The sequence below is a fragment of the Mercenaria mercenaria genome, chromosome 10, assembly GCF_021730395.1.
Source record: "Mercenaria mercenaria strain notata chromosome 10, MADL_Memer_1, whole genome shotgun sequence".
In the NCBI taxonomy this organism is placed as follows: domain Eukaryota; kingdom Metazoa; phylum Mollusca; class Bivalvia; order Venerida; family Veneridae; genus Mercenaria; species Mercenaria mercenaria.
The window spans coordinates 27,178,780-27,199,612 of record NC_069370.1 but is presented as its reverse complement, the minus strand read 5'-3'; the positions used below and the strand labels follow the sequence as shown (position 1 = coordinate 27,199,612).

Sequence of the window (20,833 nt, the reverse complement as noted above, 5' to 3'; positions counted from 1 at the left end):
AGAGATATTTGACTTTATCAAAACTTTAACCAACGCCGACGTTGTGGCGAGTGCAAAGTCTACGAAAAGTCGAGCTAAATAAGTAAAGCCAATGTTTTCTTATCAAAAACTGATTGTGATTTTTATTGATTGAAATTAAATATCTGTTGTCTGAATTTCAATTTAAATTGTGTATATAACACGGATAATGCACCTTTTTTGACTTTTGTATTCATTCAAATGACAATTCTGTTGAATACTCGAGCGTTGCTGTCTTAGACAGCTCTTCTTTGAGCTAGTTTTCATTTTATTTGGGTGCTAACTTGAAAGAATGTTATGTTTTACATGCTAAACAACTTTTGTTTTTTTATTTTGTGGTTGTTACAATTAGCTGAGAGAGACCGGAGTGGCCATCTTATATGCTGTTAAACTATTTCTAGATGAGTTCAAGTTATTACATTTTTCCATTTCATTTGGGACATAATAGAAAACCCAGTTTTACTGTTTAGATTTTCATGAACATCTGATTGTATGTTTGCCTTAAATCTATGTTTTCAGGCGGAGTGGTGTACAAAGATAAAGATAACCGAATAACTAAAGATAACTTCTACCGGTCGATCATTACCACATCGCACAACATCGTACCAACTGACATTTACAAGACCAATATATTCGTATTTTTTGTACATTGGAAAGCTGTCAAATACTAAGACATGTATCCTATATTTTGTTTGTTGTTTTTGTAGTTAGGAACATGAAAGTGAATAATTGATTTACTCACGACATAAAGTAAGTGTTCTTCTTCTTTGAATAAAGCTCTCCTAACCCTGTTTTGTTAAAAGAACTGTTTATATTTCAAAGACAGACAAAATGTTTCATACAGAAAAACCTGATAAAGCAGACATCTGTATCAAGCAGCTACTTGCCTTAAGCAGCCAGTCAGCAAACTTACAAAATTGATTTTAGGGTCCAATATCAACCTTTCTAAAGCAGCAACCTATCTTAAGCAGCCAGTTCGTGTCACTTCCTTCACTGACTGCTTAAAACATGTGACTGTATGTACATGTACCTAGACATGAAATTAATGCATATTTAACCAATTCTTCTGTACTGAAGATCAAACGTTCTAACCTTCATAGTAGCATGATTGAGCATCTCCTGCCAGGCTGGGTCCCCTGAGTCTTCACGTTGCATATAGCCCTGCTCTGCCAGCTGAACCATCTCCTTGGCAGCCTCGTGCATACTACACGCGCGCTCAAACATGTATGCGGCTTTCTGTGTTTCAACATGTACCTGCAACAACCGCATCAAAATATTATAGTAATGATTTACCAGACAAAGTTATCTTCTCATGTTTTTTGTGGTTTTTTTTTTTTTTCAGAATATTAAGCTGTTGATCTTTTTGGAAAATTTTATCTGAAATTATTTAATTTGAATTCCAGAGTTCTACATCTGCACTTTCTGAGCTGAAGTTTTAACAGATACCATCTGAAATCTGATAAATGTGGACCTTAGGCTTCCACATATATCTATGCAATTAGTATTCTCTAAAACAGTAAACTAATGAATTGTGTTAAACTGAAACCAAATGGATAACAGTTTAAGTATACTGAAAATTTCATTAATACTTTTAAATTCAACAGGTCCCATGGAAAAGTTTACACTTCAATTCCCTGTTGTGTGGACTAATTTTTACTAACAGAACATACTTTTTTCAGTTTGTGTGTGTGTGTTCGGGTTTAACGTCTTTTTCAACAAATTTTCAGTCACATAATGCCTGAAATACAATGCATATGCGTGTGACATCTCAGCTTATTGGAATACACACCAGGGGCCACTATCTCGAAGGTACCTTAAGTCCTAAGATGTTCATAAAGGGTTCGTAAGGTATTCGTAGCAGATATTTCCTCTGTCTCGAAAGCCTTGTTATTAACAACACTTCGTAAATGTCCTCGTAAGTTGTGGCTGAAAAATCCACCCCTAAGTATTCTCGTAACGTATAAAAACTTACATTTTTCGACCTATCTGAAGCTGAATCTGTTTGTTTCTTATTGTACCTGGCTGAAACTAGCGGAAATATATTTATTGAAGTTGTCTTTTCATCCGGTCGTGTCAACAAACATGAATTTATTTCGTATAGATGGATAAATTTAATGCTTTTAATCTGTTTTGATAGATGAAAACGCACAGGTTTTGTGCCCCCACAACAGAGTGGAGGGGGCATATAGATTTGGTATTGTGCGTCCTGTCGTCCGTCCGTCAGAATTTTGTGACGCGCCTAGCTCAAAAAGTATCTGATATGAATAGATAAAATCTTGCATGAGTCTTTATCATGATATGATCTTGCGCACCTCCTATTTTTCATCTGGTTCTGCCCCATATTTCTAGAGTTATGGCCCCATGAAGGCCCTGTATCGCTCACCTGACCTACTAACCTAAAGATCATCAAGATTAACATTCTGACCAAGTTTCATTAAGATATGGTCATAAATGTGGCCTTAAAAGTGTTAACTAGCTTTTCCTTTGATTTGACCCGGTGACCTAGTTTTTTACCCACATGACCCAGATTCGAACTTGACCTAAAGATCATCAAGATTAACATTCTGACTAAGTTTCATGAAGATACAGTCAAAAATATGGCCTCTAGACTGTTAACAAGCTTTTCCTTTGATCTGACCCGGTGACCTAGATTTTGACCCCGCATGACCCAGATTCGAACTTGACCTAAAGATCATAATGATTAACATTCTGACCAAGTTTCATGAAGATAAGTCATAAATGTGGCCTCTACAGTGTTAACAAGCTTTTCCTTTGATTTGAACTAGTGACCTAGTTTTTTACCCCACCTGACCTAGATTTGAACATGAACTATAGATCATCAAGATTAACATTCTGACCAAGTTTCATTAAGATATGGTCATAAATGTGGCTTCTAAAGTGTTCACTAGCTTTTCTTTGATTTGACCCGGTGACCTAGTTTTTGATCCCATATGACCCAGATTTGAACTTGACCTAAAGATCATCAAGATTAACATTCTGACTAAGTTTCATGAAGATACAGTCATAAATGTGGCCTCTATACAGTGCTAACAAGCTTTTCCTTTGATTTGGCCTAGTGACCTAGTTTTTGACCCCATCTGACCCAGATCTGAATTTGACCTTAAATCGTCAAGATTAACATTCTGACCAAATTTCATTAAGATATGGTCATAAATGTGGCCTCTACAGTGTAAACTAGCTTTTCCTTTGATTTGACCTGGTGACCTAGTTTTTGACCCTACATGACCCAGATTCAAACTGGACCTTGAGATCATCAAGATTAACATTCTGACTAAGTTTCATGAAGATACAGTCATAAATGTGGCCTCTAAAGTGTTAACAAGCTTTTCCTTTGATTTGACCTGGTGACCTAGTTTTTTATCCCAGATGACCCAATATTGAACTCGTCCAAGATTTTATTGAGGGTAACTTTCTCACCAACTTTCATTAAGATTGGGCCAAAATTGTGACCTCTAGAGTGATAACAAGTTTTTCCTTTGATTTGACCTGGTGACCTAGTTTTTGACCTGATGACCCATTATCAAACTTGTCCAAGATTTTATTGAGGGTAACATTCTGACCAAGTTTCATTAAGATTGGGCCAAAATTGTGACCTATAGAGTGTTAACAAGCTTTTCCTTTGATTTGACCTGGTGACCTAGTTTTTGATCCCAGATGACCCAATATGGAACTCATCCAAGATTTAATTGAGAGTAACATTCTGACCAAGTTTCATTAAGATTGGAACAAAATTGTGACCTCTAGAGTGTTAACAGTCAAATTGTTGACAACGACGATGTGCGGACGACGGACAACAGACACAGGGCGATCACAAAAGCTCACCTTTGAGCACTTCGTGCTCAGGTGAGCTAAAAATGCACATTTTCACCTTGTGATGCTGCTCGCTCAAAAGGTGTTTCATATAAATTGATGAAACCTTGCATGTCTTTATCATGATATGAAATTGCGCACCTCCTATTTTTCGTTTGTCTCCGCCCCCTATTTCCAGAGTTATGACCCCTGAGAGAGTCGAAAAATGCACACTCTCTCTTTGTGAGGCACCTAGTTCAAGAAGTATTTCATATAAATTGATGAAAACTTGGCTTTTACCAAAGTAATTGCTGTATATGTTCACTGGCGGTTTCTATTCATCAAATGGTGTTAGAAAACAAGAGGACTATGATGGTCCTGAATCGCTAACCTCTTCCCACATGACCCAGTTTTGAGTATGACGTCGTTTTTTCTATTATTTGACATAGTGACCTAGTTTTTGAGCTCATGTGACCCAGTTTTGAACTTGACCTAGATATTATCAAGATAAAAATTCTGACCAATTTTCATGAAAATCCATTGAAAAATATGGTCTCTACAGAGGTCACAAGGTTTTTCTATTATTTGACCTATTGACCTAGTTTTCGAAGGTACGTGATCCTGTTTTGAACTTTACCTAGATATCATCAAGGTGAACATTCTCACTAATTTTCATGAAGATCTCATGAAAAATATGGCCTCTAGAGAGGTCACAAGGTTTTTCTATTTTTATACCTACTGGCCTAGTTTTTGATCGCATGTGACCCAGTTTTGAAACTGACCTAGATATCATCAAGGTGAACATTCAGATAAATTTTCATGAAGATCCATTGAAAAATATGGCCTCTAGAGAGGTCAAAAGATTTTAATGATTTTAGACCTACTGTCATAGTTTTTGACCGCAGTTGACCCAGTTTCCAACTTGACTTAGATATCATCAAGATGAACATTCAGACCAACTTTCATATCGATCCAATGAAAAGTATGGCCTCTAGAGAGGTCACAAGGTTTTTTTATAATTTGCCCTACTGACCTAGTTTTTTAAGGCACGTGACCCAGTTTCAAACTTGATTTAGATATCATCAAGGTGAACATTCTGACCAATTTTTATGGAGATCCATTCACAAGTATGGCCTCTAGAGAGGTCACAAAGTTTTTCTATTTTTAGACCTACTGACCTCGTTTTTGACCGCACATGACCCTGTTCCGAACTTGACCTAGATATCATCAAGATGCACATTCAGACCAACTTTCATACAGATCCCATGAAAAATATTGCCTTTAGAGAGGTCACAAGGTTTTTCTATTATTTGACCTACTGACCTAGTTTTTGAAGAAACATGACCCATTTTCAAACCTGACCTAGATATCATCAAGATGAACATTCAGACCAACTTTCATACAGATCCCATGAAAAATATGGCCTCTAGAGAGGTCACAAGGTTTTTCTATTATTTGACCTACTGACCTAGTTTTTGATGGCATGTGACCCACTTTAGAACTTGACCTTGATATCATCAAGATGAACACTCAGACCAACTTTCATACAGATCCAATGAAAAATATGGCCTTTAGAGAGGTCACAAAGTTTTTCTATTATTTGACCTACTGACCTAGATTTTGATGGCATGTGACCCAGTTTCGAATCTGATCTTGATATCATGAAGGTGTACGTTCTGACCAATTTTCATGAAGATCTTACGTAATATATGGCCTCTAGAGAGGTCACAAGGTTTTTCTATTTTAAGACCTACTGACCTAGTTTTTGACGGCACGTGACCCAGTTTCGAACCTGACCTAGATATCATCAAGGTGAACATTCTGACCAATTTTCATGAAGATCTTGTGAAATATACGGCCTTTAGAGAGGTCACAAGGTTTTTCTATTTTTAGACCTACTGACCTAGTTTTTGACCCCACGTAACCCAGTTTTGAACTTGACCTAGATATCATCAAGATGAACATTCAGACCAACTTTCATACAGATCCCATGAAAAATATGGCCTTTAGAGAGGTCACAAGGTTTTTCTATTATTTGACCTACTGACCTAGATTTTGAAGGCACGTGATCCAGTTTCAAACTTGACCTAGATATCATCAAGGTGAACGTTCTGACCAATTTTCATGAAGATCTTGAGTAATATATGGCCTCTAGAGAGGTCACAAGGTTTTTCTATTTTTAGACCTACTGACCTAGTTTTTGATGGCACGTGACCCAGTTTCCAACTTGACCTAGATATCTTCAAGGTGAACGTTCTGACCAATTTTCATGAAGATCTTGTGAATTATATGGCCTCTAGAGAGGTCACAAGGTTTTTCTATTTTTAGACCTACTGACCTACTTTTTGAAGGCAAGTGACCCAGTTTCGAACCTGACCTAGATATCATCAAGATGAACATTCTGACCAACTTTCATAAAGATCCCATGAAAAATGTGACCTCTAGAGTGGTCACAAGCAAAAGTTTACGGACGACGGACAACGCACGATCACAAAAGCTCACCTTGTCACTTTGTGACAGGTGTGCTAAAAACACAAACATTATAAAGCTTTAGAGCAGTATGAAACATGTTGCGTTTATATCACTGATATACATGTAGTTGAAATTTTCTATCATAGAATTCCTGGAATCTTAAGACATATAGCCCGTGAACTGTAATAACTGGTGATACTGAATTATGTTTCCGTCACCGTTTTCTAAACTGACCCATAATGAAAGGAATTGCATTGTGTAAGACTATAATATGTATAGTTACAAAGAGCCACTTCTGTCCGATTTATTTGACAGTAAATATTTCACAATAAGAGTCGCCTCCTGAGAAAGTAGCAAGATTAAAAACAGGCTGAAATGTCTGTATAGATTAAAGATATACGGAGGATATTACATGAGTGTCTTTTCATATTGAATTTATTAAACGAGTTGAATAAAATGATAAAATGCGAGGCTTTGTCGAGCATTTTATCAATTTTATTCAACGAGTCAAATAAAATTAATGTGTAAAGTCACAAATGAAATATTCTTTTTATCACATACTAGCTTTTCCTGTTGAAACATTAAAATTTTTTAGTAACTTTCCTTAACTATTATAAACAAGTCAATTTGACCAACGGACGACTGGTGTATTATCATTTTTATGTAATGGCTTAATTATACTCCCTCGATGTCAAACATGTGATAAATTTATTTTTAAAATTGAACGCTACACGCAGATCCCTGCTCAGCTAGTATCAGGGTTAGACCCTAACTTATTTGAACAAGGTTCCCGAAGGAATCTCTACTTTTTAAATCTGGGGGTCCTCCTCAGGCTTTGGGATCCCTCATAATATGATACATAAAAACAATCACAACAGGTGTCTTATGAGAAGTTACGGTCGTGACCCCAGTGGGATTCGAACCCGCAACCTCTGTATTGAGTGGCTGACACCTTAACTCCTACAGAAGATATATCCAAACTGATATCAATTTACATGTTTGCCAATGTCAAGACAAGGTCTCGACTTTGGAGACACTTGTATCTTATAGATATAATCATTGTCAAGTCTGTTGTGACAACCACTAAAAATTATAATATCAAAAAAAAATTCTTGAAATTCTTGACTTCTCTTCATATATTTTAAAATATAAAATCTTAATATTACCTGGCATTTATATTTCCGATGATACAAAATTGATTGTAGTTTCTCTTTGAGGTTTGAAGATATAAAGTGTTAAAGTGAGGGAATTATATTTTTAGGCATAAAATTCTGTTTTGGATTACTTTCATTTTGATGTTTGAAAGTTTGATTTATAGTTAATAGACTTATCTTCCGAATCGGAATCGGTAAGTATTTATATATATATAAAAAAAAACAACCATCAAACTGAATAACACTACAAAAATAACGGATCGTAAAATTTCTGAAAGTGCAAAAAGATCGCTGAGATCGAGACTCGTAACCGACTACAGTATTCTTGTGCTAAAAATTAAAATATCTTTAGATAATATTAAGTAATATTTTGATGATCAAACGTCGGTACATCACGGGTGACTTCCACTGCAATTAACTCTTGGGGTGTCATAAAATATTTGGAAGCCGCGGTCCTTCTGTTTTGATTAACACTTCCCGTTATGTAAGGCAAAGAGCTATAAAAATAAATATATTTTATACTTCTTTGTGTAAGGCTATAAATTCCAAGCCATCGTAAACACAAATTGTTGTTCAGGGGAAATCTGCGTGTATCACACGTGACCTTCATGACCTAACACATTTAAAAATACTTAGATGTTAAATGGTTGTTATTTTTAGAACGAGGAAAGTCCCGCTAACCGGCCAGTTGCAAGCAGTTTTCTCAGTAATTTTCCATGACGTAGCGTCGTGCACATGTAGGAAAAAACCCCGGTGTCTTTCTTTGAAAAGTACCCGATATATTTAAATAGTAAGCACATGATCTTGTACGTAAATAATGATGACGAAATCCCATATTTTGAGTTAGTAAACATCCGGAATTTGTTTCTTTAGGTAAAGAACGAAAATAAAGCGATTGATTATTAATTAAAATATTTTTCAAACAGGTATTTATCTTTTACTTTTTGGATATCATTGACAAAAAAAATAGGTATCCAGCCGGAATCCCAGCTTTTAGAAGTTGGTGTTCCTCCTTAAAATTTGGGATCCTCGGGCCCCCGGGACACCGTTAGTGTCGAACCCTGCTAGTATAATACATAGAACACACATGATCTCAAAGTAGGTTCGAATACCTGGTGAGGCGTTCTTGTTCTCCATGATTATTGGCAATATATCTAAGGTCATTCATTCTCCACCTCTGACTTATGAGGGGGAGTTGCCAGGCATTTGTGGAGAACAGCTTAAGACTTGTAAGGAACCCAGGGATACTAATGCAGTTAACTGACTAATTTTATCACAGAAAAATTCTCATTGTTTAGTGCAAACTCCAACAGCGTTCTTTGTCTTATCGGTGCAGTAGATTGTTTTGACAACACTTCTGTGCTGATGTTGGGTATTTTAAGGCAAAGTCGATACAGTTGAAAAGATGTTAAGTAGAAAGGTTCTTTGAATACAATTATGTATGAAATTTGTTCTTAAAATACCCTACTCTAAAATAATACCATACGTTCCTTACAAGACTTGGTATATGTGACCAAGTGTTTAGAGTTTAAGTTGAGCATAACTCTACATTTTAGAAGTCATCGCTGAATAAATATTAGACAACTGTTTTTATTTTATTACGGAATAAAGTCTGATGTAATATAAATACTTTTTAGTAGGCATTATACCGTTGACAAGGGATAAAATTCACTAAATGTTGATATATTTCCTATTATGTTTAGCAACAGACAGCTTGTGGGCTATCAGATACACGTGCAGTTGGTCGAAAAAGACGTCACTAAATGGATTATCCACGACTTATGATATCGTAACTAACTAACAATTCCTTAAGTTAAGAACCCTTTACGAGGGCGTTAAGAGGTGTTTGGAGATAGCTGAATTATAAACACTACCTTAGTCTTACCTTAGGTTTATCGTAAATCATACCTTAACTTACAATACGAATAAGTTTTCAAGATAGTGGCCCCAGGTCTTTTTACAGATTTTATTGATACAAGAGCTTGGAGAACACGAAATGCCCCCCTTGATGTCTTCAGTAATTGCACAAGAAACAGAAATTATTTGCTCACTGTAAACAAAAGTTCTATTGTTCTAGTTCAATGTGACCTATTGACCTCAAAATCAACAGGGGTCATCTGCTGGTCATGATCAACCTCCCTATTAAGTTTCGTGATCCTAGGCCCAAGCGTTCTCAAGTTATTGTCCGGAAAGTGTTTAACTGTTCTGGGTCAATGTGACCTTGACCTTTGGCCTACTGACCTCAAAATACATAGGGGTCATCTACTGGTCATGTCCAATCTCCCTATCAAGTTTTGTCATCCTAGGCCCAAGCGTTCTCAAGTAATCATCTGGAAACAGTTTAACTGTTCCGGGTCACTTTAACCTTGACCTTTGACCTACTCCCCTCAAATTCAATAGGGGTCATCTGCTGGTCATGATTAACCTCTCTATCAACTTTCATGATCCTTGGCCCAAGCGTTCTTGAGTTATTGTCCTGAAACCATTCAACTGTTCCTGGCCAACTGACCTTGAACTTTGACCTAATGACCTCAAAATCAATAGGAGTCATCTCCCTTCTGTAAATATGCCACCAATTTCCATCATTTTCTATTATTTTTCTTGGCATTGTATGGCATTCAGTGGCATCTGATGGAAAATATGATGGACAATACTGGCATTTGATGGAAAATTGTTACCTTTTCTTTACATTGCCACTATTTGCCACCAAATGACAACATAAGTTCCAGCAAATGCCACAGAACTGTAGTGGAAATCAGTGGAAAATCGAACTTAGCCATTTTTATGAGTGTAAATCAGTGGAAAACACTCAGAATTTTTCTCTCATTCTGAGACTGGAAATTTCTGTGCTGATATCATTTGTGTAGTGATAAAGCTGAAACATTAGATTTAAGTAAAGACTTGTAACATTGAGTTCCTCTTGCATGTTACTGAGAATCTATTTGTTGAATGGCACTATTTATTATAGGGGCTGTTCTCTCACAGCATGGCCTTGATACCTGTACATTGTACAAAAATACACTGCAGAGATAAAGGGTTAACTCTGGAATGCTGCTGTGTTATAAATAGAACTCTCAACCAATGAAAACAAGGAAATTCATTGATGCAAGCATCTGTGACCGTCGGTTCGGCGGCTTCAAATGGTTGCGGGGAAATTATGCTCAAGCAGTAACTGACCACCGAACACCAATCAGTCAACAGATATTTTAGAGTGGGGTCATTGCCCCTGTATGGTTGCACAAATGATAAACTCCATGTTTCAGTTCAGTAGTTGATTCTTTTATTTTATATGGACACCAATATGTAGCTTATGTAATGTTATTTCAATATTTTAGTATAGTCCAGTATTCCAAAATTAAATGTTATCAAAGTTCTATGTTCAAAATAAGTTAAAGATAAACACAACCAAGACAAGCACCAAAATTGTATTCTATACTGTCAATTTAGTTTAGCGATGTTGCTTGCTCGAAATTACAAAGAAGACTGATTTTTAGTTGGAAAACAAATTATAAGTTTCCAAGGACAATCTCTAGGTTAACCATATTAGCCAATGAAATTTAAAAAGTAATTTTATATTTAAACCAATGAAAATTATTGTAACAAAAAGGTGAAATCATTTACTTAAGAACATGCTTGGGCTTCACACTTAATCAGCCAAGGAAGCCAAGGTGTTTGTTAACAATAGCCCATAATGCAAAGTGCTAAAAGCAAAATCTGTTTTATAATCAAAATTTTTTACTTAATTCTCAAGATTTGAAATTAAAATAATAAAATTTTAATTTATCATTAAAATTTTATGAAAGAATTTGGCTGATTTTATAGCCTGGTTACATATCAAAGACACCGCCAAGTTTTGTGTCTGAAGTACATTTATTGCAATATGAGAAATCACTTAATCATTACTTTATTAGTCTGACTGGCTACAAGTTAATTCAACATTAGCACAATATAAAACAATATATGTTATAAACTGTTTAAAACATGAAGAATAAACATGATAGAAAAGTATTACCATGCAATATAAACCCTCTACTTGCAATGACATTGACATTGCGAGTACGTGGTCCCTTTACATACAAAATTAAAGTAACTAAGGTCAGCACCTGTGAAAAATTCTTATATGCAGAAGTGTGTGTATGAAGTTTCACAGAAATGCAGTTTGTTGGGAAATGAGGAAATGTTGAAAGACAATTATTTCAAAGTTGTGGTTCACAGAAACTATTATTTTTATTATCATGTAATGTAATGAGTGTTTTCTAGTTTCATAGACCTTAGTCACCTACATTATAGATTTCAGAATGCAGATTATACACAGCATTTTACTGTTTCCCTTGCCAAAACAACCAAACATTTTGTCCAAGAAAAGAATGATATAACATGAATAATCTCTATATTGCCCCTGTTCAGAAAGCATGAATCTTTCTTACATATTTTTGGAATATCATAGAATTCATTTTTTTTCCGGACGAACGATAAACTTGAAGTCCTCGTTGAACCGTATGGTTACTAGGAATATGTCAGTGTCTAGATTCAAATCTAATATTACAAGAAATTTAGCAAGCATAATAACCCACTGCCAAAGTGTAGGAAATATGTCAATGAAATTTTTTTTTTTAGTCAGGAATGGACAGATACAAAAACTACCTATTAAAGTAAAAGAAAAAGAAAAAAGAAGCAAGTAACAATTTTTAGATATAATACAACCAGAGCAACTGACTAGTCATATAAAATCAATGAAAATATAAATTCCACAAGGAATTCTATTTTAAAGTCACTGATGCTTTGATAAGTTATGGTCCCATGGCTTTTGATATTTCTATCTAACCACATTTAAAGAAGTATTAACTTGTCACTGACAAATTCAGCCAAATGCTCTTTAGCCTATTGCACACTTTAATTGACAGTGTATATCTGTAAACAATGAGTATATGACACATAAGCAAAAAAAAAAAAAAATGAAAAAAAAAAAAAAAAAAAAAAAAAAAAAAAAAAAAAAAAAAAAAAAAAAAAAGAAATAGGAATTTGCAAAAATGTGCGCATTCTGAAATTACATCACTGTACCTATCAACAAAGAAAATAAGGCAAAAGGTTAAAAATAAGTTAACAGCGGCACTTCCTTCGTTCATTTCAACATATATATGCTTATTGTTTCCTTTATTTAGTTTGTTAATACTTTTTTTTCAAGGAATTTTATGCAGGCAAATTGTAATTTTCCGTAGTTTTATTTTTTAATATTCTCTTTGAAGTTTACTGAAAGGTTATTTGTAAAATACATGAACACTCCCCTGTCCAGGCGATTCATGCGTTGCAGTATGGTATATCTGCGGTGTGTTCTATTTATAGAAAATGAGATAGGTAAGTAGGTCATGCTAAGATCAGAAATAGAAAACTTGACTTACAGAGTAACCTCCCTTATCAATAAATCGGATCAACATTTTGACGAAATTATAAATAAAAAAATATTTTCTGCTCTACAAATAAGGAGAGGAAAGACAGATAGCATTGTTTTAAATCACATAATAAGTTGCATTACATACATTTTTTATGTTTTCTTTTTGCCATTTTTTGTTTATTCACTAAAATCTATTGTGCAATATCGTTGATCCTTTTACAAACTATTCACTGTGTTCAGTTTATCACTTCGAAACTATTCATTACCATCTTTACAGGGTCCAAAATAAAAGTGTATCCCATATACTAGACGCCGCCTTCTGGGCTGCAGGCGGCGTCAACTAAAGATATGTAGTGGAGCCAAAACATACAAAGTAATCCCAACAGTCCTGTTTTATTTCAAAGGCCTTTTAAATATGTAAAAACAGACAAATGAAACATATTCTCTATTTAGTAGATATAAGTAATTGTTAAAACATTCTAGTGGAGATTCCTTCAACAACAGATAGCAAAATAGAAAGCTGCTCAAGAATATCAAAAGTTTAAAAGTAAACAGGAACTTCTTTGTTGGAGACATTCCTTTACACATGCAGCTGGAATTTAAACATTTTATGCTGCTAAAATAACTTTTAAATGGACACTAGGTAAGTACATCTATTTACTTATTTTCTATTAAAACATGTTTTATAACATTCAGGAAGCTTCAGAATAAACTTGATAAAATTAAATTATTCTTCAGTAATTCATCTCTTGTCAGTTTATACACAAACTAAATCAATAATAAACATAAAAAAAGGTTTTAATTCATTTATCATAATTACTTTTCAGATAAAGTATCAGGTGTGTATATGCAGTACCTGACATATGCCAAAACACACATGGATAAAATTATGAGGCCTGAGACATTTTCAGGCTTCAGTGATTTACACATTGCAGAATGAATGGTGCTTCACAGAGAAACCCTATTGATGTGTAAACATTTGTAAGTATGTCTGCAGGTACTTTAAGCACAAAACTCACTGAACACTGTTTACTGTAAGGAATGTTCTTGTAACATCTTTTTACTTAACAGTTCTAGTAAACATCTACCTTAATACAAAACAAATTTCTTTCATCTAAGCATATTCACTTCAAGAATTTTTAAGTCTAATGAGCAAAGTTGAATTAAGTGCTTTAATAATATCATGAAAATGATGTGAATTAATTGACAGTTTCAAAAGGAAAAATTACATAAGCTGCTCTAATGATTATATTCGTTTCTTTCATTATTTATTTCAGATCATGTTTCAAACACATGCAGTGATGGTATACACCTCATGGACTTAATGGCAAATGGGGGAAAACAGTGGCATTCTTCATGCTGGTTAGGAGAATGATGGAGAAATATCCATGGCAAACAGTGGCATTTAAAAGAAAAACAGTGGCATATTTTACACTGATTGCCACAACAGTTATGGTGGCAAATAGTGGAAAATTTTAGTGGCAAATGGTGAAATACATTCCAATACTCCACTGATAGTGGCATTCAATGGAAAACGATGGCAGTTTCTACATCAATATGTGACAGTGGCAAACAGTGAAAAACTTTAATGGCAAATAGTGAAAAATGTTCCAATTCTCCACTGATACTGGCATCTGATGGAAAATGGTGGAAAATTTTGACTGACCTTTCCATCCTCTATTTTTTTCAAAGTTTTCCATCAGTTTCCACTTAAAGAGGCTTGTTCCAATTCTCCACTGTTTTCCAATGATTTTTCAGTGTAAAATGGTGGCAAATTTACAGAAGGGCTGCTGGTCATGACCAACCTCCCTATCAATTTTCCTGATCCTAGGCCCAAGCATTCTTGAGTTATCATCCAGAAACCGTTTAACTGTTCCGGGTCACTGTGACCTTCATCTTTGACCAACTGACCTCAAAATCAATAGGGGTCATCTGCTGGTCATGATCAACCTCTCTATCAACTTTCATGATCCTAGGCCTAAGCGTTCTTGAGTTATCATCCTGAAACCTTTTAACTGTTCCAGGTCACTGTGACCTTGACCTTTGACATACTGATCTCAAAATCAATAGGGGTCATCTGCTAGTGATGACCAACCTCCCTATTTAGTATTAACTTTCATGATCCTAGGCCCAAGCCAGGGCACTAGACAACTTTTGGGGACAGGTACCCATACCCTCAGGAAGGGGAATTTTTCGACATTTTAAGACGAAAAGGGGAAGTTTAAGCCATGTATATGTAACTACTTTTCACACTTATTAATACTGTTTTCAATCATTCCTAACTAATGTGACTATATTGCAACAGTAATCTTCCTTAGAGGCACTATATAATATTAAAAGAAAGAGTTCATATCTATTTGTGTCAAACAACCTATCATCAGGGGAATTTTCTTCTGAGAAAGGGGAAAAAAACATATTATTTTAGGAGGGGAATGGTACCCATATTCGGCCTCAAAAATGGCCAAACGAGTGCCCTGCAAGCGTTCTTGAGTTATCATCCGGAAACGGATTGGTCTACATACCGACCGACCAACCGACTGACATCTGCAAAACAATATACCCTTTTTTCTTCGAAGGGGGGCATAATAAATTCTGACTGTCAGTTTATTCAATATGCCTTAACAGAAACATATGCATCAGAAAAAAACAAGTGAATGAAGTATTGCCATGCAATAAAAAGTCCCCTACTGGAAGGCACCTTAATTTTCTCTACAGCAGTATAACAATGAACTGATATCTGTCAATGATGTATAAACAAAATTGAACTATATATACAATATGTTATAACAAAACACTTGGATTAAAAAACCGGATCAGTAACGCATGATCTCGGATCAAATACACAGGACTTGGTGACTTTTGGTAAGTAAAACAATTTTTTCTGTTATTTATAAATTAGTGACAAGGACGACATATAGGGCAAGATGTGCTCCCGACATTGCGGAATACTTGTTCCTACTCAATTTCCCGCAAATCTAAGCACTTTTTTCAATTACCCCGGAAAACCATGCGAAAATAGCAGGTAAACAATGACGTGACTCAGAAAAAAACATTATTACCAGTACGCCCTCGGGAAAAATACAACATTACCACTTCCTTGATATCACTGATACATTCCTGTAATATGTTTGTGTCATAAATGATGAATTAAATTTCTTGGACGAATGACATAAGGTAATTCATGACCAAACTGACCGTTAACACAGGAGCTAAAGGATCAGCGACTGCAAAATGCAATAACGTAGGAGCTTCAGATTTTTCTTCTGTGCTCGTTTTCATCTATTTTCAAGGAAAAGAGACCTTTATTCACTTAATTTATCTATCAAAAACAGTGATAAGTATTGTCGTCAGTTAACGTTCCGGTCCAAGCAGCGATTTATTGATTTATTTAGAAAATTATGTAACACCACACAGGTTGCAAAGATTGAGAAAGTCAGCAGTTTTTTTTTTTTACACACACGGGTTTATTTACAAGATTAACTATACTAATCCCCAACGATAACGTGGTTCCCGCCGAAACGCGAGGACGAGTCTAATTCATGATAACGGATGAAATAACCATTCATAATGCTTGCACATTACTTGACAAGTAAATATTAGTATTTCTTTCATTTCAAATACCCACTAAGTATATGGCAACATAGCTCAATTGGGCGAAAGGCAGATAATAATTGGGTGCAAGCAGATCGTTTTGTGGGTTCGAATCCTCACGAGTGTTTCTTTTTTTTTAGATTTTTTTTCATTTTTGTTTCCCGTATTTTTGTTTCTTTCTTTGATGGACACCACTTTCGGTGTATGTGCGTGAGTCCGTACGATTTTGCCCGGACCATAACTTTGACATCTTGTTTATATTTCGCATTTATGTTCAATGAGAAGGCGTGTCATGCGCAAACCCCATGTTCCTATCTCAAAGGTCAAATTAAAGTTTGTCCGGAGCATTTTTTCTTCTTGCATGGTAGGATTTTGATGTAACTTGGCATCAATGTTCACCATTATAAGACGGAGTGTCATGCGTAAGAAGCAGGTCCCAAGGTCAAGGTCACACTTAGAGGTCAAAGGTGCTGGTGGGCTCGACATTCTGCCCGTGGGCATACTTGTATTTGTATATATGTCTTTATATAAGACACTAGTATGTTCATTATTTGCATGGCTTAGTGCATTTAATAATATCATCTTTGTTATGTAATACACCTTCCGATCTGCCATCTCGCCTTTAGATACCTCTGTCGTGTTGTCACAGAGCTCATGAAGGAATCTTAATTTTTATTCAAAAGTGAAAAAAAAATAAATGTTGATGCTGAGTTTCGAACCCACACGGCAAAACATCTGTTGAACATGGACTGTATGCTTTACCACTGAGCTAATTCTTAACTGGTACAAAACCTCGAAATATTTAGATTGTAACATGTTAGTAAAATGTTGAATTCCGTATGTTCCATTTTAATCTATTTATAGTCATGTTTGTAAATATCAAGTTATCGTTGGGGCATAGTACTAAGAATCGCTCAAGGTATAAATACATCAGCATCTTAAACAGTTTTTTTTTTTCCGCGTCAACTTTTAAATAATTTGTACTTCTAAGCCAAAAAGTTCTATAACATAATAACCAATTCTAAATCTTCCACAATTTTTTAACCCGCTCATTAACCCGAGCCCAAAACTGAACTTAACCGAACTGAACTATTACTGTTCAATAAACCAATTCCAGTTTTGTGAAACATTTCTTTTTAGCCAGGGAGCCAAAAGTGCGAAAAGTGTCTAGAAACAGGATTTACCTGTCCGGTCATGCTATAGTCAGTTTCTATATATATTATGAAAGTGCAAAGTCCCGCGGATCAGAAAAATCGGGCCTGCAAAACAAAAGCTCTTGCAAAATTTGAGAATATTAAGGGGAGATAACTCTGCATATTTGCAGTTTTTTAAGATTCAAAACGCTTTTTTGCTAACAAAACATGGCATCATGTTTCTAAAATCAGTTCAAATATATATATTTCAACATTGCTTTTACGCATAAGGCTTATGCTTGAAAAATACGCAAAATGTACTCATTTTATGTACATTTTATTATAAGATTTGGCACCTAAAATACCAGAGAATAAAATAAAAATATTTAACCTAAAATTTACAGTAAGAAGAAGTAACCTTTAAAATGGTCTTATTTCTCAAAGTCATTTATTAATACCGCTGCGAAACAGTCTGTTAGAACAGAAAATCATCTAGATAGTCTAGTTCAGGTTTGGCTAAGAAATACACAAAATCGGGGTATTTTATGTACCCCACCCACTTTATATAAGGCAAAAAATGTATAATAAAAATATTCGACCAACAACCAAAAAGATATATTCTTTTTATCATGTATACAATATAATCTATATTTTTGACCATATAAAGCTGGATAAGGGGTATTTAAAAGATTTTAAACAGAAAAAGGGGGTAGGAAAACCTATGTATTTTACAACCGATAATTAGAATAAACAACCCGTTATTAAATACGAGCAACACTAATGAAAGGCGATGAAACCTTTTCTTGCAAACTATTCATTTAGAAAGTAATTTATTCAAATACTCTTTCGTGCAATCTAGTTCGGTTTTGGCTAAGAAATACGCTAATACAGGGTATTTTATGTACCCCACCCATTTTATATAATGCAAAAAATGTATAATAAAAATATTCGACCAACAACCACGAAGATATATTCTTTTTATCACGTATACAATATAATCTATATTTTTGACCATATAAAGCTGGATGAGGGGTATTTAAAAGATTTTAAACAGAAAAAGGGGGTAGGAAAAGCTATGTATTTTACAACCGATAATTAGAATAAACAACCCGTTATTAAATAAGAGCAACACTAACGGAAGTCGAAAAAAGCTTTACTTGCAAACTATTCATTTGGAAATAATTTATTTAGATACACTATAATGCAATCTAGTTCAGGTTTTGCTAAAAAATACGCAAATCCTGGGTATTTTATGTACCCCACCCACTATATATAATGCAAAAAAATATATAATAGGAATATTTGACAAAAAATCAATGAGATATATTCTTTTTATAACGTATACAATATAATCTATGTTTTTGACCATATAAAGCTAGATGATAGGTATTTAAAAGATTTTAAGTAGAAAAAGGGGGTACCCCACCCACTTTATATAATTGTATAATGCAAAAAATTCATAATAAAAATATACGACCAAAATAAAGGAGAGAAATACTTTTTATCACGCATACAATGAAATGCATATTCTTGACAATTTAAAGATGGATGAGGGGTATTTAAAAGATTTTAATAGAAAATAGGGATATGAAAATGATGTCTTTTACAACCGATAATTAGTTAACAACCTGTTATTTACCATTTGATAAATACGAGCAAGACTAATGAAAGGGATGAAACCTTTACCTGCAAACTATTCATCTGAAAAGAAATTCATTTTAATACTCTTTCGTGCAATCTAGTTTAGGGTTGGCGACAAAAAGCGCAAATCCGTATTTTATGTACCCCACCCACTTTATATAATGCAAAAAAAAGTATAATAAAAATATTCGACCATCAATAAAGGAGAGATATTCTTTTTGTCACGTATACAATATAATCTATATTTTGACAACTTAAAGATAGATTCGGAGTAATTAAGAGATTTTAGATTAAAAACAGTAGCCAATAATTAGAATTAACAACCTGTTCATTGTGATGTGATAAAATGCAAGCAACACTACCGAAAAGTACTGAAACCTTTACATTTAAACTTTAATTTTTTACTATCTCATTTGAATTATTAGTAACTTTCATTTGCAAGTTTGTCAAATCCAAAAAAAAACAAGAGGACCATGTTGGTCCTGAATCGCTCACCTCTTCCCACATGACCCAGTTTTGAGTATGACGTCATTATTTGACAAAGTGACCTAGTTTTTGAGCTCATGTGACCCAGTTTTGAACTTGACCTAGATATTATCAAGATAAAAATTCTGACCAATTTTCATAAAGATCCATTGAAAAATATGGTCTCTACAGAGGTCACAAGGTTTTTCTATTATTTGACCTATTGACCTAGTTTTCGAAGGTACGTGACCCTGTTTTGAACTTTACCTAGATATCATCAAGGTGAACATTCTCACTAATTTTCATGAAGACCTCATGAAAAATATGGCCTCTAGAGAGGTCACAAGGTTTTTCTATTTTTATACCTACTGGCCTAGTTTTTGACCGCATGTGACCCAGTTTCGAAACTGACCTAGATATCATCAAGGTGAACATTCAGATCAATTTTCATGAAGATCCATTGAAAAATATGGCCTCTAGAGAGGTCAAAAGATTATAATAATTTTAGACCTACTGACCTAGTTTTTGACCGCAGTTGACCCAGTTTCGAACTTGACCTAGATATCATCAAGATGAACATTCAGACCAACTTTCATACAGATCCCATGAAAAGTATGGCCTCTAGAGAGGTCACAAGGTTTTTTTTTATTATTTGACCTACTGACCTAGTTTTTTAAGGCACGTGACCCAGTTTCAAACTTGACCTAGATATCATCAAGGTGAACATTCTGACCAATTTTAATGGAGATCCATTCAAAAGTATGGCCTCTAGAGAGGTCACAAGGTTTTTCTATTTTTAGACCTGCTGACCTAGTTTTTGTCTGCACATGACCCTGTTTCAAACTTGACCTAGATATCATAAAGATGAACATTCAGACCAATTTTCATACAGATCCCATGAAAAATATGGCCTTTAGAGAGGTCACAAGGTTTTTCTATTATTTGACCTACTGACCTAGTTTTTGACGGCACGTGATCCACTTTCGAACTTTACCTAGATATTATCAAGATGAACATTCAGACCAACTTTCATACAGATCCCATGAAAAATATGGCCTCTAGAGAGGTCACAAGGTTTTTCTATTATTTGACCTACTGACCTAGTTTTTGAAGACACGTGACCCACTTTCGAACTTGACCTAGATATCATCAAGGTG

At 34.7% G+C, this 20,833-nt stretch overlaps 1 protein-coding gene across 3 annotated transcripts in view; it reads right to left on the bottom strand.

Annotated features, from left to right (window-relative positions):
- Window positions 1-20,833, bottom strand: part of LOC123559584 (SH3 domain-binding protein 5-like) — a 218,352-nt gene that overhangs the window by 48,395 nt on the left and 149,124 nt on the right. For all 3 annotated transcript variants that reach the window (XM_053552560.1, XM_053552562.1, XM_053552561.1), the window contains one exon: window positions 1,111-1,272. In XM_053552560.1, coding sequence (XP_053408535.1) covers window positions 1,111-1,272 — 162 coding nt within the window. The remainder of the gene's footprint in view (window positions 1-1,110; window positions 1,273-20,833) is intronic.